The 16083-nt window shown below is 40.1% G+C and overlaps 1 protein-coding gene and 1 long non-coding RNA gene across 5 annotated transcripts in view; both read right to left on the bottom strand.

Moving 5' to 3' along the window:
• SLX4IP (SLX4 interacting protein) overlaps window positions 1-16083 on the bottom strand; it is a 189559-nt gene that overhangs the window by 6070 nt on the left and 167406 nt on the right. For all 4 annotated transcript variants that reach the window (XM_023537415.1, XM_023537412.1, XM_011370243.2 and 1 more), the window contains one exon: window positions 1365-1468. In XM_023537415.1, the coding sequence (XP_023393183.1) occupies window positions 1365-1468 (104 nt within the window). The remainder of the gene's footprint in view (window positions 1-1364; window positions 1469-16083) is intronic.
• Window positions 6373-16083, bottom strand: part of LOC111746455 — a 13717-nt gene continuing 4006 nt past the window's right edge. Inside the window, exon 2 of the long non-coding RNA XR_002783119.1 lies at window positions 6373-9614. This is a non-coding gene — a long non-coding RNA (uncharacterized LOC111746455). The remainder of the gene's footprint in view (window positions 9615-16083) is intronic.

Here is a 16083-nt window from a genome sequence, read left to right as displayed (position 1 = left end):
CGTTAAGCTGTAATGGCATAGTTTCCTCCAAATTCCCCTTACCACATTTCCTACACCTGAAAAAAGAAGGCGCACGCTACTCTCCCTTTTCCCTATTTTCCTGGCAAATCTAGAAAAATCCACAATCGTATGTGGATTTTTAAATGCAGACTGGATCAAGCAATAGCCTTCATGTTTCCCAATACATTAGGACACACCAAGATATACTGTTTATTGATCACTGGGTTATCAATGGAGTTTAGAATTCATATTTTATCTTAGGCAGACATTTATTTCAGATGTTAAGAGTCAGTATTGTCTACATTTGATATATTGATTTCCCCCCCGCCCCCAGAAGTACCTGCTCGAATACATCCAAAGCAGAGGCTGTGTTTACGTTTCTATGTGTGTATGTGTACAAGAACATGCTTGTACATGCATACACACACACACACACACACACACACACACACACACACACACATACACACGATTTTCATTTGTAAGTAAAGTATCTTCCAGAATTTCTCTCAGGCCATTTCAAGGTATTACTCAAATATAAACACCATTTAGCTGATGTCAGGCTTGTTCATTACCATAAGAATTGGGATTCAGTTAATATAACTTAAAATGTTCTGGAAGAAATTCCAGAGAGTATGAAAGAAAAAATTCCAGAGAGTAAGGAAAGAAAGAATCATGGCAAACACAAGAGAGTGTGTATGTACACACACACACATGCACGCATGCGTGCGTGCACGCATGTGCACATCTTTTTTACAGCACATACAACAGTCAATGCAAACTTCACTCTGATGGTAAAATTCACATTGAAGGGCAGGATAAAATCTACACCGAGAAAATTTAGAGACTAGAGACTTTGAGTTCAACATATATTTTCAGGCTTGAGAATGGCAAGACATTTCTTAAACCACCAAACTCAAAACGAATGAAGCTGAAATATTTAGTCTGGAAAGAAATATATATATATTCACATTTTCACCGTTGCTATCAGGGGCACAAGGATTATCGTAATTATGTTAGGGTCGAAACAAGTATCTTAGGAAAGAAATGTATTTTTTTTAGATCTGTCTAGTCACTTTGAAAGTTGTATGAAACATACCACTGACAGGTGCTTTTCATCTTCAAAGCGCTTGTAATTAATTACTCTTTGCAACACACCTGTGAAGCAAGGGCTTGATTTCTGTTGTCCAGAAAGCAAGAGAACAGTCAAGAAGGTGGAAGAGCAAGTGTGTGACTTAGGGCAGGCTCAGTGCCAGAGGGGGCTTTGTGATTAAATCCCGTGCGTTCTTGCTGAATTCTAGACTTCACATGATGTAGCCACATATATAGACAGAACTGAGAAAAAGGAAACACATTGGACCTACATTTCTTTGAAAGCATTTCTCTTGAGCTTTGCACTGGGAGGAAGTGGACTCTCCGCACACTCAGCAAAATAATCAGACGCTCCATGGAGAGGTCTTTCTGTCTCCTCCAAAAGATAACAAAGATTCAACAAGAAATCTATTAGCTGAACATGAGAAAAAACAGTTATACTCTAGATGCCCCAGTGAACACATTAATTTTTGTGAGGACTAGATGCAACTGCTTAGTATTAGACTATTTTAATTTTTTTAAATCTAGAACTTCTGATAAATTGTCACTTCTTTTGAACTCTCAGCCCACACACTTCATACATTAACATACGCCACAAACATACGAGGCTGTGATGGAAAGGATGTTGATTCCGAACCATCTGGGAACTCGTGGCCAATGTCTGATATTTCTCAGGCCTCAACTGTGACAAAACCCAGAATTACAGTGCCAGGCAGCAGCATGTTTGTGAGCTTTGATCTTCCAGAGAAACCTTGTCCTGCGGTGGTCTCTATCCTGGCTATCCCAAGAATTGCCCATGTTTTCTCTGGTTACAAAAATACAGAATGTGGCCTTTGCAATACTCAAGACTGCATTGAGAGTTAAGTCTTTTAATACTGGTACCTTGAAAACTGAGCTTGTGACTCTTGGTTGCTAAAAAACTGGGACTTTTTTCCCCCCTTAAATAATAGCATTACTATGGTTTTATATAATTCAGAGATCATAGGTCTAAGACTACCTATCCTTAGACTTACATTAGAATTAACGACAGCCCCAGGGAGCCTGGTAGATGGCAGCCATCGGTATGATGCTTCCTTGTCCCACAGGCCGATGTATGAGCTTTGTCTGACCACTGCCCTCCCCCACTAGCCTGTAGCTCTCACTAACCCTGCCTATGGGTTCAGACCTGGACCAATGTCACTCAAAATCATATCCGGTTATGACCTATGTCAGTTTTAAAAGTCAGCGAACAGAATATTACAGGTTTCATTGGATTATACTGCATTTTGATGCTCCTCCCTGCCACAAGACTTACTAGTTGACCCAAAAGAGCTACACTTTAAAAGTTAAATGAAAGATTGAGAGAGACTGAGATTTATGTGTGAAACACTTCTAAACATGCCCTATAAGTACAGTAGATTTCCCCCTCACAACCACACCCTATAAGTGCTGTATTTTCAGAGCTGAACAATTAACATAAGGAGCATGAGTCAGGCTTTGAACAACTCTGTGGGAACCAGAAAGCCTTTTGCTATGAGGAATGATGTAAATTCCCCAAGGCTGGAAGAAGTCCACAATGGAAGGCAGTCAGGGTCATAAATAACAACAATGGATACTGCGGAGACCACAGAAAGTAGGATGCCGTGACAGTGACACTTCGAATCTCATACTGGATTCAATCACTGCCCTTATTTATTTATTTTTAAACTTAGTTTAAAGAACATTATGTATTTCCTATGGGAACTTCAAAAACTTCTTTAAGAAACAGGACAATTGACTGTCATCCCAAATTCCTGTGACAACAAACAATGGGGGAAAATATCCTTGGAAGAAAAAGGACAACAGAAAAAGTGACATAGTGACAAAAGGAAATGTCCAGTTCAAAAAGTGTAAACCCCATGGCTTTGTTTTGAAAGGGGGGGGCGGTGGGGAGCGGAGAGAGAGAGAGAGAGAGAGAGAGAGAGAGAGAAAGAGAGAAAGAAAGAAAGAAAGAAAGAAAGAAAGAAAGAAAGAAAGAAAGAAAGAAAGAAAGAAAGAAAGAAAGAAAAAGAAAAAGAAAAAAGAAAAAAAGGCCAAGCAGAGTCTCCTGCTTACAAATTAAAACCACATTTGGCAATTTGTTGAAGGAGGCATATTTACATTTGTATAAAGACTGGGTGGGCAGAAAAAAAAAAGAGATTAGACTCCTTCAACCCTTGAACTGTCAGATCTTATTAGAAATCTCTCCTTCTTACATTTCTAGGGTCAATTCATTCCCCTTTGTTGCTAAATCCCAGCCCAAGTGCCCCGCCCCCCGCCCCCACCTCCAACAAGTATTCCAGAGGAAGCAGCTATCACCTGGGAACAGGATTTCCCAAGGGAGTTGTCCTGATTACTTTTTCACATCAGGCATCAAAATGCAAACCATGGCTTATATAGAGGTAAAACTCTTAGATGCAGATAATGTATAGCGTCTGCTGAGATTTCAAGTGCTTCTTGGTTGTACATGGACAACACTACCCCTTTTTAAATTCTGCCTTGACATCTTCTGCAAAGAATACAGATAAATCCAACACCATTAGAAAGGCTACTAGTTGGCCATCCAAAATCCAGAGTTAGTCCCCCATGGGAACTCTATTTGTTTTTATTTTTGGCAATTCTTTGAGGATTTTAGTTTTACAACTTTCCACCTGTAAAGAGTGTCTAGATAGATAGACTTCCAGGAGAAAACAGAATTAGGGCAAGGCCACGAGCCCCAGAAGGAGTCTAATCTAGGGAGCCTGAGCAGCCCGGGCAGGCTCCCAGACAAGTGACCAGCTGGGTCCCCATCTCTGGGGATGCTCTGGGGACCAGGGAGCCATGCTGAAGTCGAGAATGGCCATAGCGCATGCCCCAGTAAGGGTCCAAGAGGGAGGTTGAGCAGGTAAGAGCTCGAGTACGATGGATGACATTACCTCAATGCTGTCTGGTCTGACTTGGGAAACACATTTTAAATTCTTGGACAGAAAGAACTGCAAAGAGATCCCTGGCCAGAATGAGCTGGGCAACTAAGACTGGTTTCCTGCCTGTAGTCAGAGAATGAGCTGGACTAAAATACTGGTTGAAAGTATACTGGTTCATTAAATGTGCTCCGATGTCTTGCATATACATGACTATTTTCTAAGCCTCTTGCAATGAAAACATCAATTCATGTAAAACAATTATTACTAACTTTAGTATATATTTTATATCATGTATTTTTCAAATCTGCAAATACTAAAACTTTACTTACCACCAAAGGAAAAAAAGAAATACTGGTTGATATCCAAGTTACAAAGGCAAATTGAAATTGTTGATAAATCAAAGTGTTCACTTCACAGTGCCTTAATGAGTGCTATTTTTGAACAGAACACTCTTGGATTAATGAGGGATGTGGAGAGAAGTTGGCCTAAAAAGACATAAAAAAAGCATCTGCTCTTGAGTTTATAATCTCCTTGAGGAGTCTGTAAAATACATCTGGGGCTCCCAAAGGCTAGTGGGAAGATGGGCTGTATCAGATATATTGAGGGAGCTTTTCAAAATATAGATTCTCAGGACCCATCCCTGGAAGTTCTGATTCACAAGATCTGAGGTGGGGCCAGATCTCGATTTAGGTTCCCCGATGATTCAAGAACTGCGGACATACATGAAACAACAGCTCAACAAAACAGAGAAACATAAACATGGTACACTGAGGCAGCGTTTGCAAAGTGTGTTATGGTCACCCCAGGCATCAAAATCACTTGGGGGGGGGGCTTGTTCAAAAATATTCTGGATTCTCCCCCAGGACCTACTATGATTTGATCTCTGGGCGGTGGGGTCAGGGCATTAGCATCTTAGGTAAGCACTCCAGTGATTGTGATACCCAGCAGAGTTAAGGAACTTCTACCCTAAAGTAGCATGGAAATGACAACTGAGCACAGTCCAGCAGAATCGATCAGGCAACACTAAACTCTTTGCCAGGCATTATTCAAGAATCTTGTGGAAAAGGATGTGAACCCACAGAAATCATATTTGCTCTCATGAAGACTCTATCCCAATGAGGAAGACAAGAAACAAATAAATATATAATGTGTCAAGTGTCAATAACGTTACAAGGAAAAATAAACCTCTAAAAGGTCATGGGGGTTGTTTTACATATATGGTGGTCAGGGAAGGCTGTGGTTAGATAACAAGGTGGTTTTACTCAGAGACCTGAGTGGAGAACAAGCCACGTGAGCATATGGTGAAAAGCATTTCAGGTAGGGAGAAGCGAAAACACTGAGGCTCTGAGGACAGTGTGTGTTGTAAGGGGGGAGGAACAGGAAAGCAATTCAGGAAGAGGTTGTTGAACAGGTAAGAAGTCTGTGTGTGTATTGGTGTGTGGGGGCAAATCATGCACGGCTTTTATAAGGGTGGCACATTTTATTCTAAGGAGAATGATGGGCCTTTGGAAGTTTCCAGGAAGAAAAGTGACTTGACATTAGAAAAGAATCACTTTGGGTATAGCAGAGGGACAAGGTGGAAGCAGGGAGACCAGTGATGAGGTTACTGCAATAGACAACTCAGAGACGATGGGCCTTGGAGAAGGTGGTAGGAGGATAAGTGGTTAGATTGGAAATATAATTTGAAGGGGGACTCAAAAGGATGTGCTGATAGACTGACTATAAGAGGTGAGAGGGAGAGAAAAGTCAAGGATAACTCCAAGATTTATGGTTTAAATAACTGGATGAAGGAAGTTATCCTTTACCAATACAGGAAGTACAGGGAGAGGGGCAAGCTTGGGAAAATGGAACCAAGATACCAATTTTAGGTATGCAAACTTACCTCCTAAATATCCAAATGGAGACACTGAGCAGGCAGTTAAGATATAGGTTATAGGAAGAGAGAGGTCTGGGCTGCAGACGCAAAGCTGGGAAGTCCACAGAGATGGCATTTAAAGGTATCCCTCAGGATGAGCTCCTCTAGGGAACGAGTTTGGATGAGAAAAAAGAAGTTGAGAATGAGGAGGATTCAGGAAAGGAGACCGTGAAGAAACCATCAGGGAGAGAAGAGAAAAATCAAGATAACATGACATCCCTAGAGGCAAGAGAAGAAAGTGCTTCACTGAAAGTGACAACTGTGTCAAATGCTGCTGACTGGTTAGAAGTGAAAAGTGATCAACAAAAGGTGTTTCTGGTGAAGTGCTGGGACCCAAGCCTACCAGGGATGGGTTCAAGAACATAGTGGAGACTAGAACTCTCCAGTAGAAATATATCATGAGTCATGCATATAACTTTAAATTTTATACTGACCTGTTAAAAAAGTAAAAGGAAACCGGTGAAATTAAATTTCAATGATATATATTATTTAACCCAATATATTAAATGTTATCATTACAATATGCGATCAATGTAAAAATATGGAGATATTTTATATTTTTATACTACATATTTGAAATCTGGTGTGTATTTCATATCATTTCTGCCTCACCACATTCTGAATGCTCCATAGCCAAATGTGGCCAGCGGCTACAGTGTTGGCCACCACAGGTCTAGATAACACTTCTGAAGAGTCTGCAGTAAGGGGGAACAGAGAAGTGGGGTGGTAGCTGGATTGAGTGAAGTAGTTAATAGAGGGTGAGTCAGTGATAACTCTGGAACAGGCATATTTGGACAGATGTGATCAGCCACCATGTACCAATCTCTGACTGGGTGTCAGGCACTGTTTCATGTACTCACCAATGTCACTTTGAGGCAGGTGATATTGTTCTTACCACACTCCAGGGACCTGATTCAGCATGACTAACAGCATGGATGGCAAATGCCACTACTCACCTGACAAACATGGTGTCTGCTGGGAAAATACTGCTGCCTGCTTTCAGCTGCCTGGCTGCAGGCACTGAGACATCATTATTAGTCTAAGTTAGAATTGAGAGGGGCCATGATATCAGGCTGATGGTCACGTCCAGAGCCCTGTGTATGTACCATAACCACAGCTCACTCCTCACAACCATGGCTGGAGGGGTGTGACAGGAGCTATCGCACCAAATTCTTGTTTCCAGGACTGCAAAACATCCTGCCTGATATGAAGGCAAGACTGGGAGAAGAGGGGGATAAAAGCTCTTTAATGCCAGTAAGATATTTCTCACAGTAGTACTTAATATAGTAATGACTGTGGTATTCTCTGTCCTTATCTTCTGATAGCTGGATCTATTTTCTCATGGTTATGTACATGAGTTTCTTCTAATTCTGTTTTGTTCATTCTCAAATAAAAATAATAACCCAACCAGAATATTTTAAAAGTAGGTAATTCATGGTAGAATATTTGAATATAGTCTTAGGTCACATTCTAAACGTTACTGTTTTTGACTTTCTCATGATCTCCTCTGCTGAGCATGACATACACAGAGTTGATCAAATTGGGTTAACACTCGGGGGCTCAGAGGTGGTGTGCAGAGGCGAGGGGCACGGAGGAAAAGGTCTGGCATTCCTTGGTTCCTTGCGTCAGAACCAGTTTCTCAACACCCCAATGGTTGGCTTCTCATCTACTTTTCAGGATAGTTCGAGAAATTAAAACGCAGCAAGGTGTATGAACCACACTTTGGAAACTGGAAAGCACCAAGCGTGTTTTTTGATATTATTATAAAAAGAAAAAATCCCTCATGCCTACACAAACCACATGAGGTTTGTAAGAAGGCAAAAGACACCTTGCATTTGTAGAGAACTTATAGGATTAAAGTCCTTTCCCCCACATCTCATCAGAGTCTTAATGAGTATTCGGCAGACAGGAATGGTCCCTATTTGACAGAATGAGAAGGATGAGACCGAAGAAACTAAGTGTCTAAGCCCCCACAGTTAGCTAGGGGCAGAACTGAGTTGAGAGGGCCTGGCTCTCTGAGCAGTGTTCTCTCCACTGTACCCGGTGGGTCAGTTGCCATCATGGTTAGGGAGAGATGGAGTTATAGAAAGCGTACAGGATGCTGAGTCATCTTTGCATCCTTGGGTCTAACTCCCTCCCGGTCACTACCTCCTGGTGAGATCTGGACAAGCCACTTATCCTCTCTAAACATCAGTCCTTTTACCTATAAAAAAGGGATGGTAGTAATGTCTTGGGAGTGGACGTTCACTCATTTTCTGGAAATAACAGTCAGACTTTCTTCTGGGGAACCATGTCCCCACTATCCACCTAATGTCCATGCTTTTCGAGAGGCCTGTCTCCATGCCTGACTCGAGAAGTGGGCCTGTGACCCAGTCCAGGCCAATCAGAGTGCAGAATTCATGAGCCTCAAAGAGAAGCATGAGCGACAGGTGGCCTGGGAAGAGACCTGCTCTCTTTTCCCATGGACCTGGGATGCTGGGAACGACCACTTATAAACTGAGAATGAAGCCAATATAGTAAAAGGCAGAACCAAAAGATGGTCTTGATGACATTCTTTGTGCCTCTGATCAAGCCATACCTGAATCCTGGACTTTTCAGGCACATGAGCCAACAACCTTCCTTTTTTTTTTTTTTTTTTTGCTAAGCCATTTTGAGTTGGCCTTCCTGTCTCTTGAAAACTAAAAGGTTCAAGACTGATACAATCTCTTCTCAGGTTTGTTACAGTGAATGAGTTATTGTATACGACAGCCCTCTGCAAACAATAAAGGTCTTATGCAAACAATAAGAGCTGAGCAAAAGTAATATATTATGGTCTCATTTGGGGGCCAACAATAATATTAAAATGTAGAGCTAGAACTACTTTCAATTCTTTATGATTTTATAATAAGGTAAAGAGAAAGTTATTCTTGAAGGTTAGTGTGATGCCTAATGATTTTCAGGGGCATCAGTATTCTGAAATGTGACCTGGTTGAGTTACTTAAAGAAAAGCAGCCCAAGTAGAACAATATGGCAGTGACCACAATTTGGACCACAATGCAACATGACCATGCAGAAGCCATAGATCTTAAAATGAGGAAGAGGTCTCTCTCTCCCAAATTTCACTTCTAATATTTTCTTAAATTACTTGATAATTAATAAGTTAAGGAACTGGAAAGGGTAAAACAGGTGGGATAGAGTAGTAATGAACAATTTTAAAAAGTACAGAAATATATACGTATATTGATTCAAAGGAACTGAAGCAAAAATAAGTAAATGAAAAGTAGTATCCTATGAATTCCACTGTGGCCTGAAGTTGTTTTCTCTAAAGATGTTAATGATTTATACTGAGACAACACAGATAAAGCACTTGGTATAGAAACTAGCACCAGTAAATGAGTCTTCATGAGATGCCCATGAGACAGACATGACCTTCTCCATCTCAAAGAGGAGGACACTGATGCCCTATGAGGCTAAGTCATTGGCTCACTTCCCACAGTGAGAGGCAAGTCTTTCACTTCGCTTGGTTTGTCTGGCCGAGTCCCTCTTTGGATCACTCCATTTCTCTGCCTTCTCCTGAAGGATGGGTCTCTAAGAAAAAGCAGAGACTGCAGCCTTGCTGATGATGCTGCTGCTCGGGTTATCGGACACCCTAGTGTTTTTTCTTTAATTATGTGTTAAAAGTTTTCTTTTCTTCTGAATTGATGACTACGAAACTGTCTTGTGTAGATCTAGGGAAGTACAAATAAATAGTTGCAAAGAATTTTAACCTGAAAATAAAGTTAGTGAAAAAAATCAAGGAAGTTATTTTGTAAGAAGTACACATTTCACAGGGATTTTCCAGTTTATGTTCACCTACCCTCAAGAACCTAAAAATAAATCCTGAACAACCTTAGGCCTCTTAGTTGGGTCTCTGGTGTCATACAAGAGTGACAAAATATGGATGTTTTAAAAAATTTGTAGGTTTGGGTCTAGCTCTTCTTAAAGATGGAGAAGCTCACTTGCCACTCTGAGAACTGAACGAAAGCTATTTGACTAGAAACACATAAAAATATATATAACTTTTTTTTTCAATTTCAGAGAATTCATGAATTATAGGTTAATAATACCAGGTTTAAAAGTAGAAGAAAAATATCTCTGAAAAATAGAGAAAAACTTTATAGGAATTACCTAGGCAGAGTGCTATAGCCTACCTTTGGGGGTCTCCTTATTCAAAAACAACTTCCTCCATGAAGGCTGTGGTTGAAAAATGCCAACACCCACAGGAAGGTTGCCAGCTCTTCAGTCAGGGTGATAATCATTTCCCTAACACCTTCTATGGCTCAGCATATGGGCCTGGCCAGGATGGGAGCAGACAGAGGTGGATAAGTATGTAGTCCAGCCACAGAGGTAGTAGGGCTGGCCAGAAGAGGGCCCATTGTGGCCCTGATCCCCAGTGGGAAAGAGGCATCAGAGCCAGAGAGAAGACATCACAGATGTCTGTCTTATTTCAAAATTGTATTTAGACTTAGCCATCTGCCCAGGGATGCAGAAGAAATAGCTCTTTCAATTTCCCTTGAACACAGACCCCTTCTTTCCAAAACTCCAATGTTATGATGGAAACAGCTTCTGTAGACTGGTCTAGGAATCTTATTGCATTGATGAGACTGTTTCTTTGGGAAAATAAGTACTGAATTTTAAACCATCTGTTTACTAACAAACTTTCCAACATAATCCAGTTGCATGTCGAACTCTGTTTTCACTGAGGGTGTTTTGACAACCGTGTGCGCTTTTAGGAATTTGGGCCTGAGGAGTCTGCTGTCTCTAAACTTCTAGGTACCTTAGAAAAGGTACCTTTGGTGGGTCACCCACCAAAGCCATATCTCAGTGTGAGTCTACACGCAGCTACTGGAAATGAAAGGAATTTTAGCTGCGTGGTCTCTGCAGATTTTTCTTCTCCTCTGGATGCTGGTTAACAGAGCCCCTACTGAAGGTCACAAGTTTATGCTCTTATTGTGTCCCTTTTTCTATTACTGAATTGCTGGCTAAATGAGGGTTCATTACCTAACATTTCGGTACTTTAGTTTTTATAACTGCAAAATGAATCTGGGCTGGCAAGTGGAGACAAATTAAAAATGAAGGTGCTGAGCCTCTTGGGAAAATATTCTGTACAGATGGATATGATCAGGTATTTTTCTCATTTCTAGCAAGGAGGGTAAGATGAATAGCGATCTGCTAATTTGGCATTAATGGCATTTAAATTAACTCCTCTTCCAGGGTAATGATAATATGGTGATGATAATAATTAATATTGTATAAGCACGTTACAGTTTACAAGACATTTTAATATTCGTTATCTCACTTGCTTCTTAGGAAAACTTGAGGCTTATACGCCAGGAGTCACTTTTATCTCTGCTTAACAAGTCAGGGGGCTGATGCTCTGAGAAGCCAAATGACTTGTCTACGGTCCTCGAGTGAGTGAAGGGACAGGCAGTGGTCAAAGCAGGTTTTTTAATTTGAAGTCTGATCCCTTTTCTACTTGTTTTATTCTCTGCCATGGTTTTCCTAAATGAATCCATCATCTAAGTGGTCATCAAAGGGAGATTGTAAGTCTCTGCATAAGTAAAGATGCTTTATGGTGAGAAAAACACAAAGGATTAGCGGGCCCAGACACACCTATTCTAACTTACACATCCTGTCCTATTCTAACTCAGCAAAGGGCAGGTTCCTTCACAGGGCTGGAGGGGAAGACATGAACCATATCATTTAGAAATACTGCTGGCTAAGCATTTAGGAGAATTTTATTATCAAGAAAGGAGAAGAAAACCTTAGGTTACTGTAACATATAAGCAAAGGATAGTTAATCTTTAAAAAAGTGATTTTATCAGAAAAATTTTTTCTTATCGTCTCTGTCATAGTCTAGAAAAACCACTGTAGATAAATCAAACCAACCAAGAACAATTTTATCTTGCCACTAGCATTTTCATTAGGTCACCCACCTGCAAGTCCACATAAGGGCATGTGGTAGATACTATAGTTCCCATCCATACCCAAGGAAAACAGCCCATACATAGGCCTTTGAGGGTGTGGCCCTAATCTGTTGCTCACTTACTGACCATGTGTTCTGACACTGAGCACTGACCACAGCTGACTGCAAAAAGGGAAGAGTAGTTAGCACAGAGACAGAGAGGCAGCAGGCAAGATGGTGGGCATCAGTTTGCCCTGCTACAGAGGCAAAATTAGAGCCTCGTCTCTAGAGAAGTCTCCTTGTCATGTGTGCCCCGACAGTGATGCCCCATTAATACAGGCAGACTGAGCACGTTTAATCCCTTGAACCTAAAAACCGTTATTAGCACAATATTGGTCAATATATGGAATAAAAAGGACCTCACGCTGCAAACTAAATTTCATAAAAATATCAGAAGAAAATATTAGCAAATATTTATCAAATTTTGAAAAATATAACTAACTCATTTAAGGCAGAAATCATTATGGAAAACATAAAACTGAGGACATAGATATCTACCGCACGGCAATGTCATACAAAGGAAAATTGAAAACTGTAAATGATAAACTCACTAAAAGTTACTTTCTTTACTATGCAAGACATTTTTATATAGTAAGGAGTTTGTGAAATACAAAAATGCCAATAAGAAACCCAACACAAACGTAGAATTCAAAAATCAATGAGGTCCTAGTTAAGTTAAATACACACCGACCTCAGTTATCAAGAATGAAGTATGGAGGGGTACAGACTAGATTATTAACAGAGGCTATCTTTGCATTGGGAGTTGTGGGAATTTTTTACTTTCTTTGTATTTATCTGAATTCTAAACTTTTTTGTACAATGAACGCATATGATTTTGATAAGCAGTTATTAAGTAAAAAAACTAAGTTCAGAATACTGCAGGAAGTGTGATATATGGAAATGACCTCTTTCTACTCAAGGAAATTTTTCTAGGGCTACAAGAAATCTCTTTTTATGGCTTCCATGCAAATAACCACTATTATTTAGGAAATACAGCAAGATGAAAAGGATGAATTCTGTAAAAGTCTATGATACATCATGAAAAAACTGGAAAAATCATTCACTATTTAATTTTGTTGATACAAAAAGTTCTTTTCTTGAATGATCTGATTTATACTTATGCAAAAGTTCCCTTATGAAAGTTAAATAATTCTATTATTAGGGTACAGAAGTTACTGCATAGTCAAATTGTTAAGTAGTTTATTTCTTCTATTCTAAAACCTCAAAGACTAAAATGTTATAATTTCTACTTATCTTTCCTAAGATAAAATACAATTCTATCCTGATTTTTTTTTAATCACAGTTTTTAAATCTATAAGTTCTCTTTTGCGCAAAATTATTTTATGGTTTTTATTTAGTTACATTTTCATCTGCTTCCTCTGATCAGAATTCAATGCGAGGAAGGATTTTTGAGATAATTTGATATCCTCCCCTTTGACTGAGAGGAGGGCTAAGGTCCAAAGAGGTTCAATTACACACAGCTGAGAAATACGACAGCCACGCTAAAAATAACCCATGCTAGGGTAGTTTATTGCTTCTTTAGACTCATTTTCAATTTTATACTCATAAACTGGAAGGAGAATTCTTTAACGTTAAACAGTAGTTTGACTCAAGAGAAGTGTTTAATTTAGTGCTTAAATATTTAGTCTCTTGTCAGGACGTGCCAGTAATCCCACAGACGTGATGCTAACAGCGAGGGCCTAGTGCTGCATGGCTGGGGCACGTCTGCAGAATCCTGATGGCTACTTCCACAGCTTGGTCACAATGCATGCGAGGGTGAGGCCGAGAACCCAAACATCTTAATGTATATATCCACTTACAGGCAGCACTAGTACTAAGTCTCATTTTTTTTTAGTTTCCAAAAGAATCACAGATTGTTACGCCTTAGGTTTAAAAGAAAGTAACTTAGAATTTTGGATTTTGTTCCTGAATGGTAATGAGGATCCAAATGAACCATGAAAGTGCAGAATGGATACATCTTTAAGAAAAAAGGAGGCTCTATTTGAATTACATTTTTAAGTCACTGGGAAGCCGTGAGTATCCTTGATCTATCTGCCAGATCTTAAGTTCCTTGAGGGAAAGAGCACTATCTTATTTTTCTTAGTTTCCTCAGTGCCTACCAGGGCTCCTGGCACAGAGCCAGCACTCAACAAATTATGCTAAAAGGTGACAGTGAGGGTAAGTGTGTTCGGAGATTGGACAAAGTGGCTGTAAGCAATTCTCTATGAGACAGTAGCTTTATGCTGACCCTAAAATGCCCTAGATACATAAAGAGTTCTGTAGTTATTTACACAATAAAGTTATTGCTTTAATTATTATTATTTACTTTAACAAAGAAATAAAAATAATTTAAAAATTTGAATTTTCCAAAGCCTCCTGGGCTTCACAGTTTCTACACAGGGATTTGGGTTTGTAAATATGAAAGAGAATATTATTGGAATGAAGTATGAAAGAGAATATTATCGGAATGAAGTATAGCTGAGTTTAATAATAGAAATTATTTTATGTTCTTTATATTTCTATGGGAAAAAAAGAAAGAAAAAAAGCTAAAGGTAAAAACTCTCAAAATGACTCCGTGGCTCCATATCTAGTAATAGGTCAAAAAACTGAGGCTACAAGGGCTTCTAGATTTCTTATGAGAAACTATAGTAAGAAAAATACAATGACTCATCTCATAATAATGCCCTTTCTTCCCAAAGTACACATCACAAATTCCCACATCCCTGGCACATGGGCATTCGGTGCAGAGCTATTGCAACATGGAGTGCCTCCCTGCACCAATGCCCCTCAGTGGATGGCAGGGTGACAGATCTCCCAGGTGGGGGTCAGGGAGTGGCATGCGTGTGCTCACGCTAATCCCCACTACCCCCGCCCCGGGGGGAGGTTACTCCCTTTGTACTGCTCGATCTGGAACAGCGGTCCTTTTGTGCAGCCACCTCTTTAAAAACTGGAGAGCTAAGTGCAGCTGGCTTCCTTGTGTACAGGCTGAAAGAATCTCCTGGCAGAGCAGTTCTGAATAGGCACTCCTCGATTTCCTGACCAATTGTCATTTAGACACCGAGGATCCCTCCCAAAAAAAGATGAAGAAAAAGGAATTTGCTACTCAAGGTTACAGCACAAGTAACATGCCCAGGCTGTTGCTCAGGTACTGGATCACTCCTTTGTCACTTTGGTGGCTAAGAAGAGAGTTAAGAAAACAGTTATAGGAAAATAACTTGTTTATTGCCAAATAAGTATCTCCAATACTGCTATTCAGGAAGCCAATTCCCCTTATCCATTCAGATGGTCCTGGAGAATAACTACCAAGAGAAAATGAGATGGATCCTGCCCTTTGGCAAACATCAGTGTAAATTGATAAAAGAATTCGAAGCTCTAAGGAATAAGAAAGTTAAGGAATACTCACATGAGAGCCGGCCATCATGGCTTTGGGCATTTAAAGTATATAATGGAGTAAGAATGCCTTCTCTGGGGTAGAAGGCAATTCTGGGAGGGAAGGATTGCTTATTGATCCATAAATAGCTAAGACAGGAGGGCTTTGCAGGGGTCAAATATCAATGAGGATAAAGCTCCAAGACAATTGTGGTGTTAGAACTGACTGCTTTGCTGTTGGATTGGTGGGCCATTTGTGGGAGAGAAGGCCCTTTGCTAGACTTGGATATTTTATTATTTCTAAGGACAACAAGCTTGAGGAAGTGATAGACTGAAGGCCAGTGAGGAGGGGAGGTGCACAGGTGAACTGGCCAAGCAGAAGGAGAGCACACGGCCTGTGCCCAGGGATGGAGCCGTTTAGTGGCATCAGGCTTTAGTTGACTCTTGTGTGCTTGTGGCTGGGAAAGTGTACATGTGAAGAGATAGATGGTCAGAGGTGGGGAAAAGGGGAAGCTGAAGAGACAGAGACTGACCACATCTGAAGATAATCACTAAGACAGTGAAAGATCCTCATGATGTAAATGGCATTTTTCTTATACGCTAACTTGGCTAACTCTGACAGTATTATCACTGGATATCAGAACATTTTGGAGATAAGAAAACTGAACTGGCTCATGTAAAAGGTTCAGACTAGTCAACTTTCCAGAATGAAAATTCTTAACATTTAGGAAGTCCTTCAGATTACAGGATTTATATGACAGCAGCTATAGAAAACTTACATCTGTATAAATGCCAGTGTCCCTAAGGAGGATAATATTTCATTA

This window comes from Pteropus vampyrus, unplaced genomic scaffold (assembly GCF_000151845.1).
Source record: "Pteropus vampyrus isolate Shadow unplaced genomic scaffold, Pvam_2.0 Scaffold7, whole genome shotgun sequence".
Lineage (NCBI taxonomy): Eukaryota > Metazoa > Chordata > Mammalia > Chiroptera > Pteropodidae > Pteropus > Pteropus vampyrus.
The sequence above is the reverse complement of the archived record's forward strand: the minus strand, read 5'-3'. Positions and strand labels throughout refer to the sequence as shown.